Consider the following 16,056-nt stretch of genomic DNA (forward strand, 5'->3'; position numbering starts at 1 on the left):
TCCAGGATTTCTAAAGGTCTTTCAGCAGTCTTTGGTTGTGGTGTTCTCTTCTTCTTGTCTGGTCTAGGCATCGACTCAAAATTATACGTTTTTGTTTGAAGTGAACTGAAGACAGTCATGAAAAGTGAGTGAAGAACTTATCAGACAGGAACCTCATTGAACCTGAAAAGAAGGCACTAGCCAAAGGACTCCATTTTGCCGTTTCTCCACAACAGCTGCCCACAGTGGATCTAATCACAGCCACGAAAACAACAATCCATCCTAGCTCCCCTTGTGGGGAACACACCCCATCACATCAAAAAATCCTCTGACTTTACCAACAAGTTCCAGAAACTTCCTCTGGATCCAGATTAAACCAAAATGTTCTTTGATGTGGTTTCACCCTTCACTTGCATACCTGAGGCAGTGGAGACTGTCAGAAAACGACTACAGGAAGACAGTTTCAGATTTGCACACTGTTGGACCTCTGCATTACCACCAGATATTTTAAATACAACAAGGGTGTCTACAGACAAAAGCATGGATGTGCCATGGACTCCCCAGTGTCACCCACCAACATTTACATGGAGGAAATGGACAGTAAAGCCCTTGGCAGCACGTAGCCACTGGTAAAGATACGTGAATGACAACAGGGTCAAAATCAAAAGCCAAGAAGTTTAAGCCTTCACATCAACTCAGTGGATAGAAACATAAAGTTCAACACAAAGGACAACAGTTTGCCACTTCTATACTGTGCTGTGCACATTGAGGAGAATGGAAACCTCAACACTGAAGTTTACTGGAAGCCCACACACACAGACCAGTACCTACTCTTGGACGTAGGTACTGGTCTGTACCTACGTCCAAGAGTAGTCAGCAGTCAGCTGTCTTGACTGAAACTCGTCTTCACTGATTTGATGAAAGCCCAACTAAGATAACTTGTTTTAAAAGATTTCTTTACATGGTCAAAGGAGCTTGCAAAGAAAAGCGTCTGGAATTCTTTAAAGAATTCCAGACGCTTTTCTTTGCAAGCTCCTTTGACTACGATGACCTGGATGACTGAGAACCTTCACAGACTTTCTTTACATGTATGTGTTCCTTTTGTGTACCTACTCAAGTCCAAGAGTAGGTACTGGACCTACTCTTGGACTTGGACGCGCTGGAACACAAACTTGGAGTAATCAAGACCCTGCAACGCCGGGCAGAAAACATTTGCTCAGAGGTAGAAGGGAAAGAAAAGGAACACATACATGTAAAGAAAGTCTGTGAAGGTTCTCAGTCATCCAGGTCATCGTAGTCAAAGGAGCTTGCAAAGAAAAGCGTCTGGAATTCTTTAAAGAATTCCAGACGCTTTTCTTTGCAAGCTCCTTTGACCATGTAAAGAAATCTTTTAAAACAAGTTATCTTAGTTGGGCTTTCATCAAATCAGTGAAGACGAGTTTCAGTCAAGACAGCTCATTGGCAGTTTGTACTAATTTACCAAACTGCAGTATAAATCCCTTTTTTTCCTTTTGCCCAAGTACCAGGATGGCCGAGTGGTTAAGGCGTTGGACTTAAGTTCCAATGAGCAAATGCTCTCGTGGGTTCAAACCCCACTCCTGGTACACACCTTGGCTCATGTGATGATCAATAGTGGGCCAATCAACCTCTTAATATACAACTCCCACTAGGGAATCTCCATCATTTGGTCTTAGAAATGAAGAAGCTTCTTGGATGAGAGGTGAAACATCTTCAAGAAACTCAAAGAAGTCTAGTCGCTTTTCTTTCCATGCTCCTTAGCTGTTAGCATTGTTATATTTGCTGAACAACAATTAAGTTATAGAAACCTTGCGACCTTGCAACAAGGTCCAAAAAGCTTTTCTAGTCGACATTTAGAAAGGCCATCTGGCAGACAGCTGGGAAAAATCAGACAATTACAGGATGCTTAAATGTAAATTTTGAGATTTCATTCTAGTCATTAAAAACAAGCACTTAAAGACACAAACATGTCTGACTTCCCAGCCCAGACTGCTTGAAAATTAAAATTTTCTTTTTTTCTTTTTTTACTGTCAAGAGGAGATTCATTGCTCTATGTTTTCAGTCTCTACCTCACTGCATTACCTCAGTACTTATAATTAAAAAAACTCACCAGAGAAGCCTCAGATTGTTGTCTTTGCACTGACTTTGGTACCAAATCGCTTTGATAGCTGCAGCTGTAGGTTTTGCATATTAAATATGCATAAAATTGAGGAAAATTGAAAGAAAAACAAATCTGGCTGTAATAAGTCTGTGACTGTTGATTAATCTTAGTATCTTAAAGTGGACATTTCAACCTCTCCAATATTTTCTGTTATATTGTTACAATCATTGATAGTCACATCAAACAAGGTCATCCATCCATCCATTCTCTTCCACTTATCGGGGTCGCAGGAGCATTGGAGCCTATCCTCGCTACCATAGGGTGAGACGCAGGTTATACCCTGGACAAATCACCAAGATCAAAGAAGGCCAAAGATTCAAAATAATAAAGGCGAAATATGTGCAGCAATCGCAAATATAGGCTTCACGCTGCTCTCAGTTCTTGCTTTCAGACAGTTTTTCTACTCTTGGCTCTCTATGATGCAAATGGTGCTGATATCTATAATATGGTGGCACATTGCTCTGACCGTGACCACACAGACACCATCCACCTGATATTCAAAACGACTAAAACAGTCTCTATTGCAAGGTGCAGGAAATTTCAAGAAAGCTGTCTTAAAGGCATCGAGAAGGAAGCTAGAACAGCTTGTTTCAGAGAGTAAATGAACTGAGAGGTTGAACCAAAGCCCAGCATAACATAAACATTTCAAATATGTTTTGAAATGAAATGATGAATGAAATAATGAAAACTAGTCCAAGAATTAAAAAAAAAATGAGATGGAAATGAGCATGAAAGGTCCTCTTAAAAACTAACTTCTCTTCAAATGTATATTCAGTTAACCCAAATTTATAAAGGCCCCTGGGTTTATAAGTTGAATGAACTTAAAACGACCTGCTGTAAAGTAAACTTTTATTGGAATTTTTTTTTTGTGGGGTAGTGTGATATTTGCTGGGAGATTTCATAACATGTTTAGCTGCCAACGCAGTGTCACGAAATAAGATTGGCCAGTAATTACACCCTGCAGTGCAGCCAAGTAGGTGACTGTGACTAATGACCTGGTTACTACTTTCATATCTAGGAAGCAAGTAACAAGGCTTCTTTATGTGCTGGGGCTTTCCATACAGTCAGCTATGTATTTAAACTTCTAGTCCTTATATATTCACTACACATACCTGCTGCAATCACACAGATTCCATCAAGAATGCAATTATCTAAAAAGAGATGGTCGACAAATTGGCAACGAGTGACAGGAGAGGTGATTTTTTAAATTTCTCTCATGCAGAAAATTATAATTGGTTAATAAGTAAAAGGAGAGTGACAGGGGCAGGAATTAATCACATTATTTAAAGCACTGAACTGCTGAAGGTACTAGCATCTGCTAAAAAGTAATTAATCTAACCACCTAGTTTTTATTTTGTATTTTGGTTCCTCTGTCTTCAGGACAGAGCTGCTGTTTGTGCAGGGTTGTTACTCAGTGTTGCCTCATAATGTGGAGAACATCTGCTCCAGGAGGGTCAGACCTGGATGTGTTAGTGTTAGTACAAAAGTGCACGAAGCAGATGACCCAAATTGCACAATTCGTAACCTAAAAACTTTGGGCAGAAAAGTGAAAAAGAGAGAGAGGGAGAAAAAAGTAGAAAATATGAGGCAGAAAGATGAAGGACTGAAAAATGGTTTACGGAAGCTTTTGAAATAACATAAGAGGAAAAGAATTGCTCTGGCATATCCAAAAGACAGAGATACATAACAATGAAGGAAAACAGAAAAGATGGTTGCAGAGAATAACAAAAAGGTCTTTGTGTGTGTCAAGAAGGCAAGACAGGAGAATGAAAATTAAAGTACAACTAAAAACAGCCAAAGTGTCTCTTCTGATTAAAAAAATAATAAAAAAAATAAAACACTGAGATGTGGGCAGAGAAACTCAGAAAAACAACACTAATTAATCAGAAAAGGAGGAAAAACGGAAGCAAAGTCTTGCTGAGAAACAGGGTGGAGAGGAAGAGAAACCACAATGAAAGCTCTGTTGCTATTATTTCAAAGGACTTGGGATATTGCTATGTTGAGTACATGTGTTTGTTCACACTAGGGATCTTTCTTATGACTAATTTACAAGTTGATTAGATGGGAAGAAAAATTCTGACTAATCAACCAGTCTGCAAGTATGAAAACAATAAGAAGGCATTTAAATCCAAGTCAATCTAATGGATGAGGTTAAACACAGGCAATAAACAAAATCCAGCTGAAAAGTGTGACACCATGCATAACACTGTACACTCTCAGTGTCACATGCTGAGTGTTGCTAACATTAGCAGTGGTTGTGCCAGCTGCCTTCTTTCCTTGCAAATTAACATCCACCCGCTGTGCTAGATGTAGTTCTGCATTGCTCTGGGCGAGCGGTAATCCGCCAGCTTATTCTGAGGCAACAAGGCAGAGAGGGCTGGTGTCGTCTGCTCGGGCTAAGAGTCTGTGCAACATCTGCATAACATCTCAGAAGTGACAGTTAACTGGCAGTGTACAATCAGAATAATTGCTCCAGCAAGTATGTATAGCAAGGGTGGCAGTATTTAAAAACCTAGTCAACTAGTCGCTCACACCCCTGGTTCAAAAAGGGGAGGCAAAAACTGGAAGGTGAATGGCCAGCTTGGCTAAATAGCAGAATGAAAGGGGGGCAAAAATTACATTTTCAGCCAATAGGAGGATGATATGTCCTCAGCATCGATGGCAATGCCAATGATACCTAGCTAACAGCAGTACACTTACCATACATTTTTCTACACTAATGTTTTCTATTACATGCTATATGGTGAAGTCAGAGCCAACATAACAGCAAAACTTTAACAAAATGTATAATTAACTGCAGTCATTTCTTTTAATGTCATTTCTTTTAAGTCTATAATTGAGATCAAACCACCCTGATGGGTTACTGAACAAGTACAGGGGTCCCTTGTTTATCCTCATGTATCGCGGGAGTTACGTTCTAAAAATCTGTGAAGTAGCCAACTTTATTGTTTACAATTATTATAGATGTTTTATGGCTGTAAAACCCGTCACTACACCCTTTATACACGTTTCTCCGACAGGCTTGAACATGTTCACACTTTTCTCTATGGTTCAAACCTTCGTAGAAAAATAAGTCCACTATTATAAAATAAAACCAAAGGGACCAATGGTGCAAAACGTTTCATCGACATTTTTGTGTTTATGGGAGAAAACTTACAAACATACAGTGCAGCACTTCAGAGTCACACTGCTGGCGATCGAAGATTAAGATAAATTTGACAAGCTGAACGCATTCTGTACTGCGCAGGAGACATGACACAAGATTGATTGACAATGATGTACAGCCAATCAGGACACCGAACACAATGCGCTGTAAAAAAAAAAGCAAAAAAAAGCAAAAGCAAAATTGCACCAAATAAATCAGCGAAACAGCGAGACCGCGAAAGGTGAACGGCGTTATAGCGAGGGACCCCTGTACACAGTGTATATCCCATATGGAAGCATACTAGAGAAAGTACACTTTGACCTGCCTTTATGTAAAATGATGCCTAATCTGATTAAGCTAGAGCGCTCTCGTTATAATTGATTTAAGTTTCTTGAAGGTGACAGTCCACCTTCAGAAAGCTCTTCAAGGTGATCAACTTCCTACAATGACATTTTGAAAAAGTCTCGGTCATTTTTTGAGGCGGTAGTGTTTCTTTGCTGCCTGCGTTGAGTGCTGGAGCGGACATAGCGAATGTTGCTTTAAGAAGTCGTAACCTTTCTTTAAGATGTTACTTTCTTTAAGGATGTGCAAAACAAGTTTACAGTCTCAGAGAAGAGACACGGCGATGTCTCTGACAGATGGATGAAAGGTAGAACAGATGATGGATACATGAGAGAGGGATGGGAGATAAAGATGCAGAGATGAAGAGCATTTGTGAGAAATAGAAGTCAGGGGGTGGATAAAAGGGAAGATGAAAGCAAATAGGAGGCGATGGAGGAATCATTTTTAGTAGACATGAAATGGCGAGAGGGCAAAAAGATGGAAAGATAGATGGATGAATAGACCTGATAGGAATCCTGATGACTGGCAAGCCATATGTTAACGATGGCAGTCTGACAGCCTCTGGTTTAACCCTATTCACACACCCACACAGACACACACACACACACGCACACACACAATCTATACAGACTGTAAGCCATGCATCAAGGCTTACAGAGTCCAGCCCCAACACATGCTACAGTGAATGGGTACCATCCATCACGGCTGTAACTAGACAGAGATGCAGCAGCAGCCAAGACTAAACCAATCAGATGGCAGTGTGTGTAACGACCATCTCAAACCAAAAACAATCTAAAGTTATTTTAGAGTTTGAGCTGTCCTCAAACTTATACAGATGTTTTTTTACCAATACGACCCCGAAGTGACAAAAAACCTCTGTGTGCTAAAATAACATAGAATACCAGAACCAGAAAATAAAAACAGAAATAGCATGTTTCTTCTCAGAGGAAATGTGCTTAACTGCAAAATTGGTGTGCTAAAAATGCTGTTACCAATTGCAGTAGCATGTCTGAGTGCTAAAATGCCTTTCTTTTGTCTATTTGTATACAAACCGCTGAAAGGATAAAAAAAACCCTGACGTAGTTACTGCTTGATTATCAGTTTGATTAAAAAAATCTTACATATGGACACTCAAAAAGCCTCTTAGACTAAAATGTATACTTATGTCAAATATCAGGAACCACATTGCATTTTTACATGTTGCCATTTATACTTCAAATATTTGTTCATAAATGGAAAATCAGAGCAACAACAAGCATTACTGATAACAGATAACCTTTAAAGGTATCGCACAGAAAGAAAATAAGATCAGTGGTTATGTAGCAGCTGGGAGCCAACTAAAGCTCCACAAATAGCTTGACGATATGATGCAAAGAATGATGAGCCATCAGATGATTTTGGCTTCCACTGAGACCAGCTGATCTTCGGGGACTGCAGGGAAATTTGAGTTAAGAGCCAGAGCTAATGCTATACTGCTTTTTTGTGCATAGGGTGCAGTTAAAAAAATCTGGCAATCTAAAAAAAAAAAAGACCAAACATATAGGTTCCCTCCAACCAGCTGATCTTTGCAAGCGCCTTACAATTAAAAGTGGTTGTCCAGAAGCTGAGGATGTTGCATGCTCAACCACCGGGACACCAGTTGGTCACTGCAACGGGTCGCTTAATGTAACAGAAATTCAGTGCAATTCAGTGCAATCACCAGATCACCACCCCTCTAGTGTGACAGTGCCATTACACGTATTATGTGTGTGCTTTGATTTCAGCACACAGAAAAACATCAACTTTCAATCTGACCAGACAGACTGGCAATAGCACAACAGTTTTCAGGAGAGTGCAAAGCTTTGAAGCCCAAAGGAGGCACAGAAGGACAGGAATGGGGCAATCACATCGCAAATTCACCCACAGCATTAGACAGTCAACACAGTTTTACTGTAGTGTCTGTGATGGTGTCCTCCTTACCAAAATCAAGCTTAAGAGTCACTGTTTTCACACAGTGAGGATGAAAGCATGCAGTGAAGGGGCACGTGTGCAGGGGAAGTTCCACTGTATGATCTAAAAAAGGCAGTAGCACTGGACATGTACCAGATTATGACCCCGACTAGGAGATCAGACAAATTTATATCAGGTTATAGTTTTGGCCAATAACATGTATCTTTTTTGTGTCTATTTCTTTAAATACAATTTTTTAAAAGAGGTTTTTAATAAATCTGTCCCACGTTTTTCTCTTAAATACTGTTACTTCTACTCCAGTATGTATGAGGAAAAGTCTGCTTCCATAAATGGCGACCATTATGTTTGTGTTGTGTTGTACCTTGTCTGAGCAGCAGCTGTAGCTTTCCTCTCTCTAACTCCAGGCTGAGGCTGACTCCTTGCTGCCCCTCTGCATGCAGCAGTATCCCAGAATTCCTCAGGGTTTTAAACTTCAGAGAGACAACCTCTTTGGATGTCCGCCACGGCCCGGGACTCAGCCTGTACACCAGGCTGCTGCTGCCACCATTTAGGCTCACCACATCAGAGGCTAAAAATCAAGAACAAAAATAGATTTCGTGATAAAAGAAACGAGAGCAAAACATCGAAACCAGAATCTTAAGCAAAAGCTTAACAGTTCATATCATATAACCCTGAAACAGACAGTCCTTGTGTTTGTGCAATTTTCCTACAGCATCAGATTGTTCAAAGCTCCGACTTATAACTGGGTGTCAGAGTTACTTTTAATGCCATGTAATATTCTAATTCAATTCTTAAATAATGCTTATGCTACCGTGCATAAACTCACAGTTACTCACACCTGTTACTCATCTACCTGTACCTGTAATTCTGCAGTTGTAGCACACAATTTGTTAAACAGTGAGGGAAAACCTTGCAGCAAGGACTGAATCTGTATTCTGCTTAACACTTTTCATCAAGAAGTCTCAGTTACTCTGTGCTGCTCGCCGGGGATTTGGGCTGAGGTCATGTGAGGAAAACGGTGTGGGTGGTAAAGAATGAACTGCAAATACTGAACTGTTTAAACAGAGCTGCGGCTGAGTTCAGCATCAAAAGCCTTTTCAGTTGTACAACTAATTTCTTCGACTGAATGTTTCTTAATGGACTTGGCAACTCTTTGGCTTCCCAAGACTTACAATCAGCCAACCACTTTGCTTGCAGTAATGCTCTTATTGCATTGTACAGTGTATTTCCTGCTGATTGCAGAGCAGTAGGCTCGGGCTCGGAAGCACTGAGTCATCCTCTGCGACTGAAAGCTGAAAACATTACTTGAAGTCGACTCTGTGGACTATCAAGCCATTCTAATTAAGTCCCAGATTACATTTTGTTCTACAATATTACGTATTATGTAATTACAATCAGCCATATCCCTGTAATTATCCCCAGAACATATTGTTGATTATTTTTGACTCACTACCTGTGTACTGAAATAGCACTGGACATAGTGAGTGCAGTAATTAGCTGGACATAGTTCTACACACATATATTTGATTGATTGCAGTAAATATCATCATAGAAACACACACATATGACAATGGGAAGAAATTAAAAAAAGATACATAAATAGAGAAGACAAGTCCCTTTAGCTCTGCTGTTGCATTCTAGCATCAGTTAATTAGACTGGTATGAATATCATACTTCAAAGACGTGTGGTTATCAGCAAGAAGGCCTATAAAATGGACTAGTCTGGCCCATGGGATGGTTTCAGGAATACTGCAGAGAAGATGGGGAAGAATGTTTGTATTTCCCACTGTTTGCTTCTGTAGGAAGCATTGGGTTACAGGTCGTTAAGAATAGAGGACGTCAAGGGACTGGTTGTCCAATTCTTAATGTCATTTGAGTCAGAGATCTGAATCATAATCGATGTTTAGCTCTCCTAAAATCAAACTGGACTTGTTATTCTATAGATCTGGAGGTATTTTTATAGTGCTCCTGCACACTTAAGATTAACTTGGACTGTATGCGCTTTAATAACTTAAACATTTGACACCTCTGTGTTGCAAGCTGCAGACAGCACAATTGTCTGTGTCTACATTTAAGACAAACTATCCCATGGGTGGCAATGATTTAACTCCGAAAGTCATCCTCGTGGTGCCAGGAAAATAATCTTTACTCCATGACTCACTGTATAAACTTTAAATCCATCCAGCAGATGCTGGTATCTTTCAGGACCAGCTTAACCACCTACTGTCATTTACAGACGTTTGACGCTAGTGCAAAAAGAAATCTTCCTTTCACAGAAAAATGCTCTTTTGCTCAAGATGTAGTGAAAATACTCCTCATTTATACTTCGTTGTTTTGCCTTCTTAAAGTGTTTTACACTATTAGCAAATAACACAGATCATCACACTTCCAGCACTTCCAGAAACCAAAAAGCTCTGGTGTGTGACTAATTCCACTAATTAACTTTTTAATCATGATTTTTTAAATTTTTTTGTTCAAGTTTAAACTCTCGTGTAGGCCAGGGAAAATGTTCTCCATCCATTCTTATAACGTTAACTACAAAACACATTATTTTGTGTTTCCTTAAAAAAGACTAATATCCACCGAGCATTTACATTCAGTGCATTTCTCACACTGTGGCAAACCGTTTGTCACCAGCAGCTATATCGCAGCTCCCTGCGATGTATTACATTTGTTTTTCCGGGGAGGATTCCGCTGTGAATGCTGCATTAGTTTTCTGCAGGAACACCAGGAATCTTCTCTGACAACTGTGACACCAGCTGATAAATATAGCACACAAATATATCCGTAAGTAATAACGACTATAGGCTATTCATCAAAATCCATCTTTTAATGTTTCTCCAAATCCATCTTCTTCTCACGCAGACAACAGTAAATAGAGTTAAATAAGGATATATACAATGGTTTTAGCATAAATCATCTTTATACTTGGCAGATTACATGTGATGAAGATGCAAGTACAAGATGTAAGACTATAAAGAAGATACAGAGATCACGTAAAAGTGGCGATCACCAAGAACAAACTAAAGAAAACCTGAGGACACATTCAGTATGAATTAGAAATAAATGGAAAAAGTAGAACACTTTCAAAAGACACCTTTTGAAACCAAGTCGTATTTGTGAAATTGCTTTTTCCTTTTTAGTCCATTCAAAGCAAACAAGCTGATGTCCTTTTATTTTTATACTTCTATTTTAAAATTCCACTCAGAGTACAGCCGGAGAAATATAGGCGGAAACTTGAAATAATACACAGAGACGGCTGTGGAGGAAATCCCAGGAAACTGTGTTTGCACATGAATAGTTATTGTTTGCTAAGTCTATTCGAGCATGTATATGTAAATATATGGAGTTGCTTTTGATATTCATGAGTATGTCGTGTTTTGATTAGAGCACAGAAATCCGGGCAGAGCAGCAAATGAACGCTGAGAAGACAAAAGACTACAAACACCTGCTCGTTTAAGAAAATGAGCAAAGCCTGTATGTCTGACTGTACACCTTAGCTGTAAAGGGAATAAAGAAGAGGATGAAGAGGAGTTCCATTCATTGAAAATATAGTCTAATGTGTTTAAAGTCATGCTGAGTCAAGAGGATTCATATTTTATATGGAAAAAAAAAACCCAACTCTAAGAAGATAAAGCCACGGTGTGCCGCTAGGGTAAAAGAAGAAACTCTGACAGGTTACGTATCTATTATTTTTGTCAAAAAGAAATATTTTGGACACACATATGTTATGTAACTGAATGTGAATAAATCTGACAGCAATGCTTATGTGCAAAACCAATGTTGTGTTTGTTTAGTTCATTGTACTGATGCTACGGCTGCTGGGGCCAGCATGTATAAAAGCAGCTCTTAACTCTTAACAAAAGGCTTTCAGTGAAAGAAAAGCAGCCCAATAACAAAATCATGAAATGTGTACATTTTTCAAGACAAGACTAAATAAAATTCAGGAGTTCCAGTCGGGATAAAGAAGACAGAACTTACTGTAAGGACATCCGTAGGTTTCCAGTCGCAGTCCGATCCGTCCGCTGGGATTCCAGTCCAGAGGAATGAGGCGGAGAAAACGTGCAATCGCTGGTTGTTGCAGCTTGTATTGAACCACACTGTCTGCATTGCTGTTACCTGGAAATGACTAAAAACATGCAAGCAGAGAAAAAAGATTACATGTAAATATTTACATATGTAAATATTTGCACTGGAAATTCAAGTTTTTTGGTTTCCTGTTTGTAATACTTGAGGGTGCATGGGAGTTTGCCCAACCAGTCTACATGTGTTTTGTGGACTTGGAGAAGGCATTCAACCGTGTCCCTTGGGGGGTTCTGTGGGTGGTGCTCCTGGAGTATGGGGTGTCTGGCCCATTGCTACGGGCCATTCTGTCCTTATACAGCCGTTGCAAGAGCTTGGCCCGCATAGCCGGATTCGTTACTGGTGGGTGATGGGCTCCACCAGGGCTGCCCTTTGTCACCAATTCATAATTTTTATGGACAGAATTTCTAGGCATAGCCAAACGGCAGAAGGTTTCACTTGGGTGGTCTCAAGATCTCATCTCTGCTTTTTGCAGATGATGTGGTCCTGTTGGCTTCATCAGGTGATGGCCTCCAGCTCGCCTTGGAACGGTTTGCAGCCAAGTGTGAAGTGGTGGGAATGAGAATCAGCACCTCCAAATCTGAGGCCATGGTTCTCAGCCGGAAAAGGGTGGCTTGCCCACTCCGGCAAAAGCGAAGCTCTCAATTTACCGGTCGATCTACGCCCCTACCCTCACCTATGGCCACGAGCTGTGGGTAGTGACCGAAAGAACGAGATCACGAATACAAGCGGCGGAAATGAGCTTCCTCCGAAGGGTGGCTGGCCTCTCCCTTAGAGATAGGATGAGAAGTTCGGCCATTCGGGAGGGGCTCAGAGTAGAGCCGCTGCTCCTCCACATCGAAAGGAGCCAGTTGAGGTGGTTCGGGCATTTGACAAGGATGCCACGTTTAGTCAAATAGCCACGATTATGTCGACTATCAAAATCGTCGACGACTAATTTAATAGTCGACGCGTCGTTTGAAGCTTTGTAAGATCCTAAAAGACGCAGGAATAAGTAGTAGGATTTAAGAGTGTAATAACGGACTGAAACAGAAGATGGCAGCACTGCATGTACAAGGATGCTAGCTGCCGTTAAACCCCGAAGAAGAAGAAGCAGTGTCCCAGAATTCATAGCGCGGCCCAGCTCAGTTTACAACAGAAAGGCCCCGGGGCGGACCCTGGACACGCTGGAGAGATTATATCTCTTGGCTGGCCTGGGAACGCCTTGGTGTCCCCCCAGACAAGCTGGAGGAGGTGGCTGGGGAGAGGGAGGTCTGGGCTTCTCTGCTTGGGCTGCTGCCCCGGATAAGCGGAAGAAAATGTATGTTTGTAATCTGCTTGCAGTCTGAGCTTTCTTGACCAATCGTGTTTGAGGAAGCTTTGAGGGCATATAATTCACACTGTATAATCCACATTCCCAATAATATAATAATATATCAACCAAGACTACTGTCGGCGTATCTTTTTGTTGTTTGCTTTCTGTTTTTTGGGGTTTTTTTTGCATTGTTGAAGAACGAATGGCTGGGGGAAGAGGAGGTCTTTGATTGGGTGTCTTGTGGCTCCACCGAAAGTCCTGACATATTGGAAAATCTCCCCCAGGGACTAAGCCACAAGACTAGCCTATGACTGCAATCATCTTGATATTAAAGAGTAAGATATGATATGATATGTAGCAAGCTGTAATGTTTATCATGTCAAAATTTTCCCACATTCACCAAAGCATCGAAAGCAAAAAATATAAAAGCAGTAAAGTAAAACTTTTAATTGACGATAAATCGGTAAATGTTAAGGAAGCACCGAAATAACTGAAAATCATTTAGCAGCTGTCCACTCAACAAGATCAACCGTCCCATTAGCATCATTAAAAGGGGACATTTACTGTGTACAGGGTCAAATACATCCACATGTAGTGCAATTACTGATGCAATATTCACAATATTCTTTCCTCGCTCTGATACTCCTTTAATCACAACGCTATTCCACCTTTTTGTTGAAACAAATAAGAGTTTTGTGTCTGACTGTGGACTATTTCAATCTTTAATCAATGGGCCGTAAAAGCAGCACGATCAATAGTAGTGATTCAGCTTCTGAGATGGAGGGTCAGCGCTTTTTCTGTATTTCTAAAAACACAAATTTATGATTATTTGTAGCTTTTTTTTTATTTGATTTAATCTCAATGTCATCCAGTCTAGGCTGTTTTATCTAGTTCTCACTTGGCTTACCACCTATGTAGACACACAGTGCTTTTAATTGGGTAAAATTACGGCAGAGATATGCCATCTGTGTTGTCCTTAAATGTATAAAATAAAGCTGATCACACTGGCAGCTTATATAATGACCATGTTAAGGACACAGCACATTTCCATTAGGAATTGGAGACACACCATGCTGCATAGAAAAAGCTGTTTCTGATGGGCAGATGAGGCAGGAAGCAGAGGTGAGGGGGAAGTTTAACAGCAGTTTGTATCTTTTCAGATTTGGAAACTTTTCCTTTGAGGAAATTATATTCATTAACCTACTTTATGCTAAAATCCTTCCATAAAATGAGGAGTGTTAGCAGCGAATTGGTTTGTCGGTCTCTCAGACTCTGGGCATAATGCCTGATGGATTTCTTTCCATCTCCTCCATCTGGCTATCTACCCTAATTACATGCCTCCCTTGAAGTTGACACGCAGGTTAACTCGCTCTCCCAATACTGAATAAAACTTAGACACTTAATTAACTTATTAATTCCTCTGTAATCAAAAGAAAGTGAAGTTGGATCACATCATATGATGAAAAGAGACTATTGACTGAAAGGAAAAAAACATTCAATGTGAAATCTGAGAATTCATTTTTGAGACTTTTATGTGTGATTTAGTTCACTTTGTTCTTTAGAGGATGAAAACTTTAAACTCTTGGTCTTTTGAAACATCTGAAAATCCTCACATATAACATGATACTGATGCTCTCTTAAAAGAAAACATATACTCAGCTCTTAAAGCATTTTTATGTTTAAGAAGCTGAAAACAGCTAACATTTTAAGGTAAAAAAGAAAAGACTAAAGCAGTTAATTAATCTGCAACATCAGTAAGTTTGGAATAAATTGTATTATTTGTATCATGTGATCTAATAGCACCAAGTTTTTCTTAACAGGAATGTTCCATTAATATTAGGAGGTTTTTGATACCACATGTTCCTTTGAAGAGACTAAAAGAACAATAGATTATTGTTAAAATAACAGCATGTTGTTTGCAGACAGGATGTGAGCATCAATCTTCTGACTCAAAGCCGAAACATTTATGAACCAGACCTGCAACCTTGACTCAAGACGGAGACCTCATCAGAGAGGACGAGAAGAGAACACTACATTACTTTTAAGTGCTGGAATTCAGGGCCAATGCTGTCCCACTGAGAAAAATCTGATACAGAATTGTTTAGGAGTGTAAGAGTAATGTTTCTGTTCGTACGGAGTTGAGTGAAAGCTGCAGTCCAAAAAAGTGAGAGGCTGAGTGTTTCATCTGCTCAAAGCATTGAGGCAAACAGCAGGAAGGATGGACCAGAGTGATGAGTATCAGTGGAAAATGACAGAGGGGGAAGAGAATCACCTGGTGAGAAGAAGGAGGGCGATAAGCAGTAAAGACAGTGAATAAGAAAACAAAATAAAGTAATAAAGGGAATTTGAGAAACAGGGAAAAGTGAAAAGAGCAGGACTTGTTTCCTCATCTTTAGCCCTCCAGGCAAGAGAAAGCAAACAGATAAAGAGGAACGAGACAATAAAGAAAAGATGGATTGCAGTATTTCCAAGCACCCACGGGCTTCTGAGGAAAAAGAGAGAGAGAGAAAAAAGATGTCATCCTCAGAGAGGAAGAGGAAAACAACAAATTCCCTTCCCTGGTCTTCTGCCCACTAAAGCAAAAGTCGCAAATGATCCAGGAACTCTGCCATTAACTTTCTCTTCTGGAAGAGTCTTTATGCCTGGCTGACAAATTCACAAAGTTTCCGAAACCCTTTGAAATGTGACTGGGTTTGTAGAGAACTTGTGTAGCACCTCAGATTAAGATGTTTTTCAACTGTTAGGAGCAGTTTCCTCTGCTTTCTCAGAAAAGATCCACGGTTCTGAGATTAGTTGGATTAAAACTCAGCTCGACTTCTAATCAAAGCTCCTCTCTGCAGCTCTGTAACAAATGCACTTTCTTCCTGGATCAGTGTCCATGTACACAGTGGAACACTTTGCAGGTTTGTTGTTTGATCTAGTGTCCAAGTCACTGGGAGCATGCAGGTACATATTTTGAAGTGGCTCACTGAGCTCACAGGATTCATCACTGTGTTTGCTTTCAACACCAAAGCTACTTAGTATTCTAGTGCCATTATACTAAACCATGTATCGCCGCTGCAGTGGGACAAATACAACAGAGTC

General features: G+C 40.2%; 1 protein-coding gene and 1 non-coding gene across 3 annotated transcripts in view; one reads left to right on the forward strand and one right to left on the reverse strand.

Moving 5' to 3' along the window:
- LOC146497272 (contactin-associated protein-like 4) overlaps positions 1–16,056 on the reverse strand; it is a 158,914-nt gene that overhangs the window by 88,440 nt on the left and 54,418 nt on the right. For both annotated transcript variants that reach the window (XM_085141740.1, XM_085141741.1), the window contains exons 4-5: positions 11,577–11,724; positions 7,957–8,163 (exon numbers count right to left, since the gene is read on the reverse strand). In XM_085141740.1, the coding sequence (XP_084997866.1) occupies positions 7,957–8,163; positions 11,577–11,724 (355 nt within the window). The remainder of the gene's footprint in view (positions 1–7,956; positions 8,164–11,576; positions 11,725–16,056) is intronic.
- On the forward strand, positions 1,501–1,583 carry trnal-uaa (transfer RNA leucine (anticodon UAA)). Its single transcript has one exon. It is a non-coding gene; the product is annotated as a tRNA-Leu (tRNA).

This window comes from Neolamprologus multifasciatus, chromosome 18 (assembly GCF_963576455.1).
Source record: "Neolamprologus multifasciatus chromosome 18, fNeoMul1.2, whole genome shotgun sequence".
NCBI classification, from domain to species: domain Eukaryota; kingdom Metazoa; phylum Chordata; class Actinopteri; order Cichliformes; family Cichlidae; genus Neolamprologus; species Neolamprologus multifasciatus.